The 16,548-nt window shown below is 38.6% G+C and overlaps 1 protein-coding gene across 5 annotated transcripts; it reads left to right on the top strand.

Annotated features, from left to right (window-relative positions):
* Positions 1 to 55: 55 nt before the first annotated feature.
* On the top strand, positions 56 to 15,166 carry rtn2a (reticulon 2a). Of its 5 annotated transcripts, none has more exons than XM_041995897.1 (10): positions 56 to 171; positions 1,031 to 1,084; positions 1,411 to 1,986; positions 2,667 to 2,876; positions 9,072 to 9,279; positions 9,526 to 9,664; positions 11,968 to 12,037; positions 12,126 to 12,172; positions 12,259 to 12,317; positions 13,414 to 15,166. In XM_041995897.1, exons 1-10 carry the CDS (start codon positions 141 to 143, stop codon positions 13,487 to 13,489), a joined length of 1,470 nt encoding a protein of 489 aa, XP_041851831.1. In that variant the 5' UTR covers positions 56 to 140; the 3' UTR covers positions 13,490 to 15,166. The 5 variants fall into 5 exon arrangements, with proteins under 5 accessions (XP_041851831.1, XP_041851832.1, XP_041851833.1 ...); XM_041995898.1 differs by having other exon boundaries at positions 2,670 to 2,876; XM_041995901.1 differs by lacking the exons at positions 56 to 171; positions 1,031 to 1,084; positions 1,411 to 1,986; positions 2,667 to 2,876 and adding exons at positions 4,121 to 4,151; positions 8,540 to 8,636.
* Positions 15,167 to 16,548: the final 1,382 nt, after the last annotated feature.

Below are 16,548 nucleotides of genomic sequence, written 5' to 3' on the forward strand. Positions count from 1 at the left end.
AAAGGAGGAAGCTGCTCAACAGACAACCAAGAAACAGAGGGAGGAGGAGAGTGAATCCATAGGACGTGAGTGCTGGCAGCAAAGGAGGGAGGGGAAGGGGGCTTCCAGACTGGTTGGGCCCAGCAATGCCTTGATGGAGTATGGGCCAGGTTTTAGGATTCTCCCATTGCCGTGAGTGTGTTTTTGTTTTATTTATTTGTGTTTTGTATGCTGCAGATCTGCATTCATCCATCTTATTAGATCATTGTCATGTATTCTCCAGCTCAGCATCTTTTCATGATGCTGCTTTGAGCATCGTATGTGTTAACTCACCCTCTCTTCGTCTCTGCTCCTACCTTTAAGAAACACATGGCTTGATGGAGGCTGCAGCACTGTAGCAGTCTTGTTTGGCTTTCGCTAACTTGCATTGATTTGCAGGCGTATGTTTGGCTGTGTGCAGGAAGCCTTTGCAAGCAGACATGTTAGGATTATATGTAGAGTTATTTTCTCCTGAAGGTTTCTGTTGTGAATTCATATTTGTGTTTTATTTTATATTTGTGTCAGCATTCACCTGACCCAGTCTATAAATAGATTGCAGTGGTTGAGTGTTTGCGTTTACACATGTGCAGAACAGAATATAAGGTTTTCATTGCACTGCCTGTTTGATTTATACGCTAATGTTATGCTTGCTACCTGATGTAGGAAAGACCCTTTTATTGCTGTCAAGACATACAAAAATGCACTGGGAAGTGGTGAATTAATAATTTGATGTTCTCTGTCATGTGGTGTTAGCTTGTAAAGACATTCTTATTTATTTTATCTTTGTGACAAGAAACAAAGTAGAAGAAACTAGTGGACACTTTTCTGGGAATTCATAAATCACTTAAAATTCTAACTGTTAACTGTGACTTCTAAGCAGGCCATACATTGTTTGTTGGGGTTGGTATGGTATTACACATAAGCAGTACACCTGTCATAAATGTTTACAATATTAATGTCATTAGTCTATCAATGTTTGCTTGTAGATTTATGTAAAACCCTTTTCTTTCAGAGGAATATGGCTCTGTGGCATCCACGCCAGACTCAACGCCTCCATGTACTGATGGTAAGAAGCACTCAAGTTTCTTTCCATCCATCCACTGAGATATTTAGTGAGTTCAGGCAAACACAGCTGTTGTGTAGCTGTGCTAAAGCTAGCAATTAAGAGACACAGGTAAACATAACGGTGCCTTTATATTTTGAATGGAGAGTGCATTTTCCTCTTTTCAAAGAAGGCATCTTCTTTTAATGGGCACACCTGCATCCTTTCATGTGACTAATTAAAATTAGAATTACTCCTCAAACACTGAGCTGTGTACTACTCTGCTATTTTCTTTGTTTATCTTTTTGTGCATTGTGGTGACCATTAGTCTTGTTTTTGTCTCCATCCAGGTGGAAATGAGGAGTCAGAGATATATGAGCTGCAAACAGCCAGAGAGTGGTCAGATGATGAGATGGGAGATGGCGATCCAGATGATGATGAGGGCCTGGCTTCATCCCCATCCATCTGGGGCACCCCTCGTCAGAACTCTTTCGAGCTGACTTTTTCTTACATCGCCATCGCTGAGGCAGAGGCAGTTGGAGCCTCACGGATTCATCGTGAGCGCCGTAGGGGTGGTACTCGGGGAAGTCGCACTCCTTTGATCCGAACAGACACTCTGGAAACCCTGTTGGACTCCCCTGATGTAGAATGGGACCCGCAGGCCTTCCTCAGTCGAGAGGAAGAAGAGGAAACATCAGAGAGGAGGGACCAGATGAGGGTTGAGGCGAGGACAGTGAGCTTTCTAGGACAAAGGGAAACGGAGCAAACGGATACTATCACAATTCAGCCCTGTCCCCAAATCTTGGATTCAGAAACTCAAGGAAGAGACGCAGGAGTCCAAAGAGAGGAGAGCATGGGCCAGACTTTCCAACCTCCCCACTCGACCCAGTCAGCCCAGGGACATAGCCCCTCACAGATGATTCAGGGTGAGAAACAGGAAATGTGTACAAAGAGTGTAAGATTAAGAGAATTATCTGTTGGTAGAGTCTCAACAGGAAGAGGCCTATTTGTACTTTCACTTATAGTATAAATACAATGAATGATCTGGTGGATAATTTACAAAATATTTCCGTAATTCAGCATAAAACCATCTTAACACATCTTAACAGACATGAATTCTCAAGCTTTCTTGCTTTCTCAGCATTGTTAGCTTTCTTTTTCCTCCTCACTGTCTATAATTGTAAATCTGTATGTATAAAGTCTGACATATGACCTTTTTCCTGAGGGTATGTTATTTTATGTTGAACAGAGACATAAATAATGAAAGGTCTGAATCTAAAAGTCAGGGGGCCTTAATTTAAAAAAGGATTCATAAGAATTTCAGTATCTCTCTATATCGAAATATAAATATTAAAGTATTAATGTCAGAGAAATCATATTTTTCAGGTGATGTAGCTGATATCACACCAGGCTATACAGGCCATTATTAATTTTATCACATGATTCTGCAGTGCTGGGTTGAAGTAAACCCAGAAACAAAGTGAGCTTTCTTACAGATAGCACTGTTTTGGTAGCTAAGCTTTTTTTTTTTTTTAGTCCATAGTCTTTTAGATGTGCTCTAATGAGGGGTGTCATCACAATAGTGACATCATCTTCTGTTTCCCAGCAGCAGCAGCCTCACCAACCTCTGAGCCCGAGTCTCCCATCACCAGGGAAACCATTTCAGTGAAGCTGTTCACATCTGTGCAACCCAAAGGTCCAGTTTTCTCCTCACCATCTGTCATTGGCCTTAACTCTCAGGAACAGCTGGTCTGCGATCACTTGTTATCAGCACTTAACCCACTAGAAGACCAAACTGTATGCAGCCACATAGCAGGTACAAGATTATTACCTGGTTATCTTTAAATTTGCTTAATTCTTTGACTGCTGTCCTTCTTCCTCCACCCATCTCTTTGTCTTTGTCTCATTGCTTAGTAAGATTTTTCCACTCAGCTCATAAATCAATACTTGAATCAAAGAAAATATCAGATTTCACTCTTGGTATGTATCTTCAAGGGGAGGCAGACAAAGATAGACCGCTGAAAGACCAGGTTGCTTGCTGGGTCTCCATAGTAACTCTGCCCCTTGGGATTTCAGGAATGATTTGCTAATTGTGGGGAAAGCATTCCTGGCTTTGGCAGACTTTTTTTAACTGGCATTTCTTCAGAGGTGATATCAGCATGCACCACAGTTAGAAACACACACTTAAGAGAGTTAAGTGTGTATGTGTGGAAAGTTTCTTTTTAGGCAGATTTCTGGGAGTGTTAAGAGTGAGGGAGACACAAGAAAAGGGAACATGAGAGATAATATTCTGTATTCCAGCTTAATGGCACTTTAAGTGGACGGCTGCAAAAGTCAGAACGGAGCTTAGGGTTATTTTAGTGGATGTAGGGGGGCTGTAAACCCTCAGACTGTTGATGAATGTGTGGGCAGGCTGATGACAGAGTTTAAAGTGTCCTGAATAAATAGCTCACATATTTATTAGAGCATTGTATTTCCTTTTATTTACTAATTGTTTAAGGGGCAGGTTATCTAACTTCACTTCACACTGACCATCCAAAGCTGTAAGATATCAAAACCAACATTAAATTTTAAATAAAATCCATTAGACAGTTAGAAGAGATGATAGTTTTTCCAATAAATGTGACTTTCTGGTCATTTTAATTATCAGGGACTATAAAAACATTCAGATACTAAAAGTTGCTCTTCTGTTTAATGTCAGGGGTTGTGTCGTGAGAGGATTTGTCTTGGTGACATGACCAAAAATTGATTCTTGTTCTTGACACCTAAATATGACCAAAAAATCCAAATCGGACATTAAAGGAGTAACATTAATTAAGGCTCTGATTGGATATTTACTTGAAAGAAAAACCTTATAAGTGTGAAAAAAAAGTTGGTTTAATTGTGAATCAATCCCTTTATGTGTGAAGTTCAGGCAGAACTTGAGTGGTGGGCGGTGCTGGGATTGAGATTATTTTGGGCTGTAAGGCCTTTGGACTGCTGAGCTAGCAGGGGGGTGGCCAAAAACAGCTCAGAGGGGCGAGGGGAGCATAGTGGGGACACACAGGAACAGCAGCAGACGCTGGAGCAACAACCAAAATGGCCAGTAAAGGTGAGACCTTTAGGATTTCAGTAAAACTGGAGGATTTTCCGTCTGTGTAGTTTAACTGTGTTTGCTGTGATAAAGTGATAGACTATCCCTGCTGGCTGTCTGCAACTTAGGTTCAAACCCTGCAGAGCTAAAGGAATTCATTTAGGAGCAGACAGAGACCACTTGTCATCTTTCGTAGCAGGCTAATCTTTGTCACTATGGTCTAGTAAAGGCCAGGCTGTCAGGGGGACAGAGGCTGGGAACATAGCAGATTTCTTGCCTCTCTGATCAATTTTCAAGCCAAGTCTCTGGAGACGACAGCTTCCATCAGCTGCAGGTGTGTTTGACTTTAAACTGATGAGCTGCTCAGATGTAGCTGGGTAATCTCTCTATCAACAGCTTTAATTCAAATGAGCACCTGTCATTCAAATGAGCTTAAAATGTGCTGTCAACAGTAAGTTGTTTAAGTGTGTATTAATGTTTCCAGCTGGGTTCACTTACATTTTAAAGTTTCTGCTTCAGGCTGAACAGCAGCTGCATGCAGACACAAATCAAACTGTAGTTGTATGGCTTTTTTTTTTTTTTGACGTTATGACGCTTATGTGACCTGAATGAAGTGAAATAGATGTACAGCCTACAATTAGATGGAGTCATATTTGTTAACATAAGACCCAAATAAGCCACATTATTCATGTTCTTACTTTTACTCTACTGTTAATCAATTCCTTAATTGTAAAATATTTTATTGAAATATGATTTATACAGACGTGGACAAAATTGTTGGTACCCTTCAGTTAATGAAAGAAAAACTCACAAAGGTCATAGAAATAACTTGAATCTGACAAAAGTAATAATAAAAAGAAATTCTATTAAATTTAACCAATGAAAGTCAGACATTGCTTTTCAATCATGCTTCAACAGAATTACTTTTAAAAATAAACTCATGAAACAGGCCTGGACAAAAATGATGGTACCCTTAACTTAATATTTTGTTGCACAACCTTTTGAGGCAACCACTGCAATCAAACGATTCCTGTAACTGTCAATGAGACTTCTGCACCTCTCAGCAGCTATTTTGACCCACTCCTCATAAGCAAACTGCTCCAGTTGTCTCAGGTTTGAAGGGTGGCTTTTCCAGACCACATGTTTCAGCTCCTTCCAAAGATGCTCGATAGGATTTAGGTCAGGGCTCATAGAAGGGCACTTTAGAATAGTCCAGTCTAGTTTTCCTCTTAGCCATTCTTGGGTGTTTTTAGCTGTGTTTTGTGTTATTGTCCTGTTGTAAGACCTATGAACTGCAACTGAGACCAAGCTTTCTGACACTGGCCAGCACATTTCTCTCTAGAATTCCTTGGTAGTCTTGAGATTTCATTGTACCTGCACAGATCAAGACACCCTGTGCCAGATGCAGCAAAGTAGCCCCAGAACATAACAGAGCCTCCTCCATGTTTCACAGTAGGGACAGTGTTCTTTTCTCGATATGCTTCACTTTTCCATCTGTAAACATAAAGTTCCATTTTTGTCTCATCTGTCCATAGGACATTCTCCCAGAAGCTTTGTGGCTTGTCAACATGTAGTTTTTTTATGGTTTGTTTTCAACAATGGTGTCCTCCTTGGTCAACGAATGGTGCGATCTGACACTGATGTTCCTTGAGCTTGAAGTTCACCTTTAATCTCTTTCTGGGCTCTTTTGTTACCATTCATATTATCCGTCTCTTTGATTTGTCATCAATTTTCCTCCTGTGGCCACATCCAGGGAGGTTGGCTACAGTCCCATGGATCTTAAATTTCTGAATAATATGTGCAACTGTAGTCACAGGAACATCAAGCTGCTTGGAGATGGTCTTATAGCCTTTACCTTTAACATGCTTCTCTAGAATTTTCTTTTTAATCTCCTGAGACAACTCTTTCTTTTGCTTCCTCTGGTCCATGTTGAGTGTGGTACACACCATGTCACCAAACAGCACAGTGACTACCTGTAGCCCTATACATAGGCCCACTGACTGATTACAAGATTGTAGACACCTGTGATGCTAATTAGTGGACACATCTTATATTAACATGTTCCTTTGGTCACATTATTTTCAGTCTTTTCTAGGGGTGCCATCATTTTTGTCCAGGTCGGTTTCATGAGTTTTTTTTTTAAATAAATCTGTTGAAACATGGTTGAAAAGCAATGTTTGACTTTCATTGGTTACATTTCATAGAATTTTTATTCATTATTACTTTTGTCAGATTCAAGTTATTTCTGTGACCATTGTGAGTTTTTCTTTCATTAACTGAAGGGTACCAACAATTTTGTCCACATATGTATTGGTTATAATGTTTACTACAATACAGAGGTTTTATTGAAAAGGCCTGAAACTCTTGTTGAATGAAAATGCCACTTCATGACGCATACAGGATGTGACAGCTCATGTGAGCTTTAAATGAATAAAAAAATATGAATTCTGATTCTTAGATTAAATGATTAGTATTGTTCCTCATATATTAAATTTGCCAGGATAGCTTAGAATGAAGACTATAAAACTATGCCTTACTAATTAACTTGATTTTATTTGTTTAAGCGCTCAACACATGCATGGTAACGTGTTTATAATTTCAGGATTTCCTGAGCTCTTTTCATTCATGTGTTGTTCATTAATCTGGTGGCAAGTGAACATGTTGCTGGCAAGTGCAGATGAACTATGCTGTTACTGTGATGCAATTAAAACTGCATAACTCTGACTGTTCAGCAAGTATAGATATGTACTAGTGATATTTTCAGTTGCTTCTCCACCACTTCTGTTTAATACAATTACAGAGACTTTGGCACAATGATATGAATTGCTGCGGAGACATGACAGATCAAATCAGCGTATCAGTCAGAAAACCAGAGTATTATATTATTGCCTTACAGCAGTAACACCACTTTACAGCACTTCATGAACCTTTGATTGTCATGCTGTTTGTAAATATTGCGCACACACACCATGCCTCTTTCAGTCATTTTTACTGTCATACATGAATGAAAGGTGAGGAACATTAACGGACCAATGTGTTAATGACTGAATGTCATTGCTTTAATAAAGCAGTTAACCTTACATCAATCATGTGTTCAAAAGGGCTCTAGTAAAAGTTTACTTCTTAATATGTTCTGCAGAAAAGGAAAAAAATGTCTTCAAAACATGTTAAACTCCTCTGATTTGTCAACTGAATTGGTGAAATGTGGAAAGTGCAACGCAGCAATTCCTTCTTTGACTTGGGTCTAAAAAAATCATCCATCAGACAGGTAGTGTGTGAACATGTACATAAAGATGTAAACAAGATAAAAAATGGAAATGAAAAACAACCACAAAAAAGGGGATTTAGGCAGTTTAAAACTAAGACAGATCAATACTTTCCCACAAACGTTGGCTTTCTAAGCTTGCAATTTTTTACACTGTACATTAAATGCATAAATGTAGCACAAATAAGGAAAGAAAAAGAAATCATATGATATAATAATTTGGCAAATTTATCGAAAATTATTTCAGAAATCATGGCAAACAGGAAGGGGATCTTCCATATTTGTGCCTTTTATTATAAACTTGCGCTTTGCTATGTTAATTAACAATATTAATCTGATGCATCAAGCTTGAAATTCAAAACCTGCTTATACTTGACATCTGAAGGGGTTTTGGTACTGGCTTGGTCATGTTTTGACAGAACCAGGCTGGCTGTTCTCGTCTGTTTCAGTCTTTATAATAAGCTACGATGTGTGTCTTCTGCCTGTAGCTGCACTGTGTGATCACTGTATGTTATTTGAAAATAAATAACCCCAAAGGTTATGTTTTGCAATCTGATGAATCCTCTCCTGCATGCCTCTCACATTTCCCTACTTGCTCTGCTGTCGTATATAGATAGTATTATAGATTGTTGCAGTGTCCATGGCTTTAAATACAGTTTTGTTATTAATGGAAACATTGTCCCCGGACAAGGTGCTTTAAGAATTATCATGTTGGTTATTGCTGCTGCTTATCCATTTTTATCTTAAATTAGTTGCCTGAGAGTGTCCGTGTGCTATCGCTGAATGACAGTAACACAAACAAATGCACTGTAGAGGTGTGTGCCAGGGGGTATTCATTTTGTGCAATGATGTTTATAAATAACCCACCTGCTGTCAGTGCACTCTCCTCAAAGAGGCTTCCCTGTATTCTAATGCTGAGGCTTAGCATTTCCTAGAATGACAAGTACAAAGAACTACGTCTGTGTGACAGCGTCTTGATCAGCTCTCCCCATGATGACACAACTCTGAAATACAGCTTTTATGATGACTTATGTTCGTTTTTGCAATGTAATATATTTATTAATTAACAAAATTTTAGGTTTTGCTGTTACATAACAATCCAGATATATGCTGTCCACTGTAATAAAATGTGATTCAACAGAACCCTCAGTCGCCATGGCAGCTGTTGCTGGGTGACAAAGAGGGAAACCGTTGGGGCGTGGAGAAATAGCTGCTGACGGCCTGACGTCTGACAGCAGGTGCTGTAAAAAGGCTGCATTTAAATTCTCCTCCACTGCTTGCTTCTCTCGCTCATCTGAAGGCTAAATTTAGTTGAAGCCGGAGCCTGACGTGTCTCTGCACTGAAGCTGTTGTGTGTTGTCTCATGCTTGAGGCTGGAAATTCCCTTTTTTGCCTCATGTCTTCCACCACTCTGGCTTTTCTTCCCCATCCTGTCCAAGTGTCAGAGTTACTGTGCCTTCCTGCCACTCTGCCCCTCTGTACATCCCAAAAAAAATAAAGCTGAGGACTTGTGTGATGTTCCTGCTGGTGCTTTGTAATGTTATTAAGTACGTAATTGTAAATGTTTTTACCATTTTTTCTCACTGAAATTCAGTTATCTGTAATTAAATGTCTGCCACTCTTTTCTCCCACTCATTATTTCTAACCTTTTTTTCTTTTGCCTCTTCTCTCAGTGATGGACTTGATCTACTGGAAGGATATGGAGCGAACCGGCATGGTGCTTACAGGGTTGGTAGTGGGTTTACTCTCCCTGTTCCAGCTCAGCATCATCACAGTGGTCTCCACCATCTCCCTGGCCATCATGTGCTTCACCATCTCAGTCCGCATCTATTACCAGTTCCTCTATGTCCTCAGCTGGGGTGATGGAGTACATCCATTCAAGTAAGTTACTTTTATTTTACTTATTTCGATTGACATATTTCACTTTTGTTTTTGTCACATCTTTGATAAATTGGAAACTTACTCAATTATGGATCCAATTTATTTTTATCTATGGCTGAAATGTTTTGTATTTCTGTTTTATGTAGATGAGAATACAAAGATTATTTAAGTTGTAAACATTTATGTCTGTTTCTGATACAATTTCAGCAATTTGTCTCTTCTTTGATTGTTTTTTTTTTATTTCAGGTCTTATTTGGACTTGGACATCAGTTTTAGTGGAGAGCTGGCTGACATCTACATGCAGAAAGTCATCGTTATGACTCTGTCTGCTGTTGATGCTCTGAAAAAGCTGTTTTTTGTTGCAAACCTTTTTGAATCCCTTAAGGTAAACTCAGCTTGCAAACTAAGTGTGCATGTTTGTGTGTGTGTGTGTGTGTGTGTGTGTGTGTGTGTGTGTGTGTGTGTGTGTGTGTGTGTGTGTGTGTGTGTGTGTGTGTGTGTGTGTGCTGACTGTTAATAACTATGACCCAATCCTCATAGATTTTATTTAGCTTTTTTCAGAACCTTTCCTGCTCATTAACCCAGACATCAGTCCATCTCTGCAATCTTTTTTGCTTTATCATCTGCCATTCCCCTCCCCCTCCAATCATTCCAGCTTCCTCCATCACTTGAGATGGCAGCATTACGATGCATATCCTTGCTCTCATTATGCCAGCCCACAGCTAAAGACTCTTCTCCTAAATAAGAGCAATAGCAAAGATAGCAGCTGTCAGTCCCAGTGACATATATTTGTCAGTCATTTAGAATACAATCTGCCCGTTTCAGTATGAACTAAATTGAGACTAACAAGGATGTTTCTGTTCATCTAGCCCCTACTTATGCCTCTCTTGGTACAAAAACCAAAGCATTAAATAAACCTGCCCAGAGCACATAATTACTGGTTAATTATCACTTTGCTTTAAAGGAGACATTTTCCACTTTTTTCCCTAAGCAGACAGAATTTCCTAAGGTCTTAATGAAAATGCCTGCGCATGCTTTGGTCAAAGTAACACAAAGAGACTCTGCAACAGCTCTTTTTCCCTATAATTTTACATCTCTATTCAAACAGATCACCTTAGGGACATGCAGTGACCTATAACTTCACTCTTGCCCTTTTCTCTCCTTTTGACTTCGACCTTTGACAGATGCTTGGTCGTGGATCTCTATTTTAGTCCTAGTCTTAGTGGTGAGTTGTGTTGTGCTAAGTGGCTGCTGGCTGGTTAATAACGTCATGGAGAACTCACACCGTACTTCACAATGTACTTCTTCTGTTCTTCATATGGACATTTCTCCATGTTTTTAGGTTTTTAGAGGCAAACATTGATGAACATTGCATTTCAATGGCTGATATGGCAGTTAAAGGTGCTGTGCTGATGACGCATTCACAGACTAATAGGAAATCAGAATTTCCAACTTCCAGCTGGTTAAAGAAAATGGCTTTTTTTTTAGTTATGATAACTAATTATTTAACCTGAAGTTACTAGCAAAGCAAAATGCAAAAACAAAAGAGTTAGCATTTCTGATTTACAATGAATACAGCATCATCTGAAAGGCAGCGATTCAGAGAGAAGCTGAGTAATCTAACTTTACTTTGAATGTAATGTAAAATTGGAGTTTTAGACATGGGTGTGACACAACTACAATTTTAATACAGGAATCTCAACTCCCCTCACTGATGTAGATGAACTTATGATCACCTGATTATTTGTGCACATGGTCATCTGGATGCCATACACTCAACTCCTAGTCCTCTGCATCCTTCTTGTGCTCTGATTTTGTCCCTCCTGATACGTTAAAACTTTAAGTTTAACTTTAACTTTAAGTTACTAGTTAGTTTCTTTGGTCCACACCAAGGTGCAAATGAGTACGAAGGATTCGCACATGAAACAAAGTGGAAACCATGAACAGCCAGACAATCAGATCTCCCATCCTGACCTGGGTCCACATAGCCACATGTTAATGGGTTCTTAAATTAGATACTCATTTACTTGAAAAAACAAATGGTACAAAGCGAAAGAACCAAGCAATCTTTAAATCTAAAACCCTGCCGAGATCAATTACATTTTTTGAACATGACATAATTGTTCCTTAAAGTGGATGAGCATATAGACAATTCTATATACTTACAGTGTGTTTTTGGCCCTATTCTTAATATAATTACAGCATTTTAGTGATTAACAGCAGATAGAATAAACACATCTGCAATAAATGTAAATCAGTGTGGGCTGACTGAGCAGCTTAATCCCAGGACCTCCGGGTCTCAACCCTGACCTGGCCGGTATGTGAAATGACTCACCGGAGTCAGTACACAGAGAGTTTCTGGAGTTTCTTTCCGTGTCAGACAGGGGTGTCCCATATCAGGGCAACTGGATCCCATTCCCAATGACTGGGACACTGGCAGATATAAGCTGAAACATCCCAATCCATTTTGGGAGTTTTGTATTTGCAGCTTCTCCTCTTCATCAAGGAGAAATGACGTCATTGTGGAATATATGTTCAGCATTAGATTTTCAACACAATACAATGGAATGAAATAAGCAATGCTGTGTGGCAGACGGCTTTCTAAAAAAATTTAAACCCTGTCTGCACACATCTTTGACTGAAGTTAAACTTATTCTCTGCAACTGTTTCTATTTTTCTTGGCCTTAGCTTCTATTTCTGATGTACCTTGTGACGTACCTGGGAGACCTGTGCAATGGCCTTACTCTGCTTATCATCAGTAAGAAACTTATGTCATCACTGTACATTCACCAAAATGCATTTTTCGCTCACCAATCTACCCTTTATCCTCTCCATTTGCTCTCCAGGTGTGATTGCTGTCTTCTCTCTACCACTTTTCTACAAACGACATCAGGTAATAATTATTTTCAAATGCATTAACTGATTTCTGATTTCTACAAACACAAATCTAATGTTTTTGTCTTAAATGTGACATTACAGGAAGAGGTCAACAGCTTCATTGCAAAAATCCAGGCCCAAGTCGACGATGTCAAAGAAACGTGAGTATAGCACCATCTTTTGGCACAATGCTGCCATAAGCGCAGCATGAAGACTGTTTTTTTATTATTTTTATTTCATTTATTTAAGCAGTCTACAGAGACCATATCCACTTCTTTTTGCCCCACCCTTATTTTTTGCATGTTACTAGGAAGGAAACCTTGCATATCAAGGTGAAATGATCTAGCTTTCCAAATGGAGACTGTTCTCACGTAGGCTCTAAATAAAGTTGAATTTCAATTGTAGAATAATATTTCAACCCTTTTGTTGAGGCTGTATTCTCAAGTATTAAGTCAGGGGCACCAAAAGAAGAAATAAGGGTCATGCTCACACAAGTTTTTGCAAAAACATTCAGTGCCCAATTGTGTGATACACAGCATTTACAGGAGCTGCCGTATTATCATTATCATGAAGCCAATTTCTTTAGTTTTGTCATTCATAGAATTGCTGCACAAATCAGAGAAGAAACTTGTTTTTGTCTAGTTTTATCATTTTTAAAACAATCATTAAAAAATGTTCATTTAGAACAAGAATCCCTAAATACTATCTGGATATCTTCTGGCTGCCCTGAAAGCCCAGAAATTATTGGCATGTACCCTGAGATGCATATTGCATTACACTGCAGCCAGTGGGTTGCCAAGACTGTGCACTTATTACCTGCTAAGTGTTCAAATAATGTTGCATGGTAGATGGTGGAGAGGGATACTGTTTGCTCTTAGTAAATCACTGTGCACCAGGTGCTGCCATCTGTTGTAAATGGTGTGTGTGCACAAGAAGTTTAGGCTCAGTGATTGGATTTTTTGTTTTTGTTTTGTTCTGTCTTCCTCAAATGAGTACACAGACTTTACTTTAAGCTTTTTACAAATCAAAGAACTGGATTCTTTCTGGGTTTTCATTTTTTGTTATGACGATTTAAATATTTATTGGTGATTTAAATATAGCTGCAGCGTGAATACAGACTATGATGGATTTGTTTAATATCTGATACACTAACATACATGTATGAGCTCACTGTTGTTGTCGTGTGTGTAGACCATTTGTTTTGTTAGCTTGTTGTCTTGCAGAAGCACTAACCACAACTTTTGTCCTCTCTTGTAGTCTGCGTAGACTGGTCCAAGGTGGTGGCCCTCCTCCTGATCCAACTCCTGGTGGTGCCAAACCCAAACTGCAGTAAACACCAATGGAAAGCAACTTTCAGAAACGCTACAGGAGTTGCAGACTGTCAGTCAGATGTCTTAGCAGTCTGTGCTCAGAGCTCCAAAGGATGAAGCTCCAGAGTGGGGAAGGGAGGTTATTTAAAAGAGAGAGGATGAGGATTGTTCATGGTACTGTTTACTTCTTAAGTCATGGGGGTTAGAGAATGGGGTTGCGATAATTCTTCAAGATGACATCAAGGCGTATGAGTCCTGGGTGAAACTCTTGCTGCTGATGTCAGAGAGAGACATCGTTTTAGGAAATAATGTTTTTAAAATGTAAAAAAAGACTCATGAAGTGTCTTAGGTAGAGCTGTAGTCCAAATGAGGTACCAAGACCAGACGTGGGAAGTTCTCACACTGACAGCTACATATCCGAAAACAAGGGAGTCAGGAATTATGGTGATTTATATAAGGGGTCATTATTAAACATGGCAGCGTAAAACAGGCAGTTTATAAATGCATGTGTAAGCACATGTTTATTTCTGAATGCATATTCATTCTTATGACTGTTTATCTAAGTGTATGCAAGTGTGTGAGTGAGGTGTGAGTAAGTGTTTGTGTGTGTGTGCGTGTGCGTGTTATTCCTGACATGCAGCTTGCTGAAATGAAAATGTTGCCCACAAACAATTAAAGTCACATTTCTTCTTTATTTTTCAAGCCGTTCTGTTTCTTTTCCACTTCATTCACAACATCCCTCTTTCTGTTTTTCACCTCATCGCTCACAGTTCACCAGTGGAAGCATTTTTTTCTCATTTTAAAAGTAAATGGAAAATTGAAAAATACTCAGAAAGATAAATGACATCTGCAACAGGTTCAGTCATTGCAAGATAAGTGCAAGGAAATGACATCAGCATAAAGCTTTTCATTAGCAGGATGCCAGTGGGTTGGCAGATGGATGATGAAGAAAAGTGCTAAGATTTCAAATACATTAGATCCTCCCTGTGCTCTTCCTCTGCTTATCTCATGTGTTAGAGGAAATGTGAAGCAATGTGGAAGTGAGATACAGCAGGTGCCTTTCTAACTGCAGGTAATAGTGCATGATTACATTCACAGTGCTTACAAACGCTTACAGCAACTCCTCCTCCCTCAACAAACCACTTCTCATGTTTACCTGACCATCACCTCCTGCTGAATGGTAATTTGTATGTATACAGTACTCGTGTGATATACATGGTTACAAGGTATCTTATACAGAATTGTAAGTAGTTGAGTTTTAGAAATAATGAAATTATTCAGGATACTCAGCGGTTTAGAGCCACGTTTCATTTTGACTTTAAAAGCTTTAAAAGCTTGTTCAGATATTTTGTTCCTTTGCCTTATTCCTTTGCACAACTTGTGAATCCTGCAGATAAGCATTGATATGTTAGGAGACATGATCCATGAAACCCAAACATGATGGCATGTTAGCCTACTACACTGTGTGCTGCCAATTAGAAATGGACCCCAGTCGTTGCACACACACTTCCCTTCTTCTCCCTGTATTTCTTTTTAATACTAACCAAAATAAATATGTACAGCACTAACCCAAATAGTAATGATGAACACCTTCCAATAAATGACATTAGACATCTGTGAAATCCTGGATCATCAACATGGATTGGCCTATTTTCCCATTTCTGCTGTGAAGTTCTGTTTAAAATAAACTTCTTTTTTTTTACTCATAGTCATTATTTTCATTCATAAGGATTAAATTCATATCAGTTCTTTGGATTCTGTTTGTATTTACACTTCACATGCATCCCAATTCTTCTGGAAATAAGGTTGAAGATCCAAATATGAAAGTGGCTGTTAGCTGATTTAAAATAAATGATTATTTGCATTATAATTATGCACTAATTATTTTGTATTCTTGAAAATGATTAGACTTTTATCCTTGGAAAAATAAACATGGTGAAAAGAAAAAGCAAGATTAAAGTGTGATTTTTATCATGAAACGAAACAGCTAGCACAAATACACACGCTTGTTTATTTAAGGAGAAGAAATTATTGTGTTTTTTCTGTATTCCAACTGGGAAATTATCTAAAGGGGCCTTTAGAGGAGGTGAAATGCACCCCATGATTGCATAAACCTCCAAATTATTACAGAATGCTTTCAATAAAAGTCTACCCATTCCTGTCATTTATAGCAACCTAAACATGAAAAATAAGGACATTTCTCTTTAGTGGACTATTTTCTACTAAACTGTGTTATATTATACACTGTTGGAAACCTTGATTGGTTACTTTTACAAGTTTTAACTTGTAAGGATTATGGAAAGGAGCAATACAGTGATCCAAAAATGTACCATTTGCAATATTTTCCTGTTGTGGGATGGAGGTGGGTTTCAGAGGTGCAAGGAAAAATAGGAAGGCTGAAGCAGACTAGAATACTTGATGAAACTGAACAGTTTAAATTGTAAAAAGAAAATACCTGACTAAGCAAACTTGAGCTGTCAGTAAGATCAGCTGATGTACTAAGATGTGGGCTGAGCTCAGCTAGACTGAGTTTTATATTGTACTGGAAGAGGTCCTCACATCTTTTACCTAACTGTAGTAATTTTACAATTAAGAAATACATGTAAAAATCACCCCAAACTTAACTCAAGTAAAGGTGTGTTTATACTGTCAGTTAAATATAATATAATACTTACAAAATACTTACTAAACATAATATAAGCTTTTTTCAGTGCTCCATTTTTATGTTAAACATGTAGATACTCAAGAAAAAGAACAAGTACTTTAGGCTTGTACAGTCCTTAAATTTTCTCAGCTACTTCAGCAGAACATGCAGGCCAGATGTTGGCATCTTACAGCTGCTGCTGCCACAAGGTGGCAACAAAGGACCAAGTTTTTATCAAGTGTCCAACCTGTCAAGCAGATGAGTAAAAGATCTTGACTCTACCTGATAGATAGATAGATAGATAGATAGATAGATAGATAGATAGATAGATAGATAGATAGATAGATAGATAGATAGATAGATAGATAGATAGACTCAGGTTGAAAATGTACTTCAAGTCTGTCTCCTTCGTTCCTCGGAGAACAAGTCTGGACTTGT

The sequence above is a fragment of the Melanotaenia boesemani genome, chromosome 9, assembly GCF_017639745.1.
Source record: "Melanotaenia boesemani isolate fMelBoe1 chromosome 9, fMelBoe1.pri, whole genome shotgun sequence".
In the NCBI taxonomy this organism is placed as follows: domain Eukaryota; kingdom Metazoa; phylum Chordata; class Actinopteri; order Atheriniformes; family Melanotaeniidae; genus Melanotaenia; species Melanotaenia boesemani.

Excerpts from the sequence above, each read along its gene's own strand:
- rtn2a (XM_041995897.1), top strand. The coding sequence starts at position 141 with ATGGGCCAGGTTTTAGGATTCTCCCATTGCC. Across the intron at positions 2,877-9,071 it reads TGTATGCAGCCACATAGCAG|TGATGGACTTGATCTACTGG; the intron begins GTACAAGATTAT and ends CTCTTCTCTCAG. Across the intron at positions 9,665-11,967 it reads ACCTTTTTGAATCCCTTAAG|CTTCTATTTCTGATGTACCT; the intron begins GTAAACTCAGCT and ends TCTTGGCCTTAG.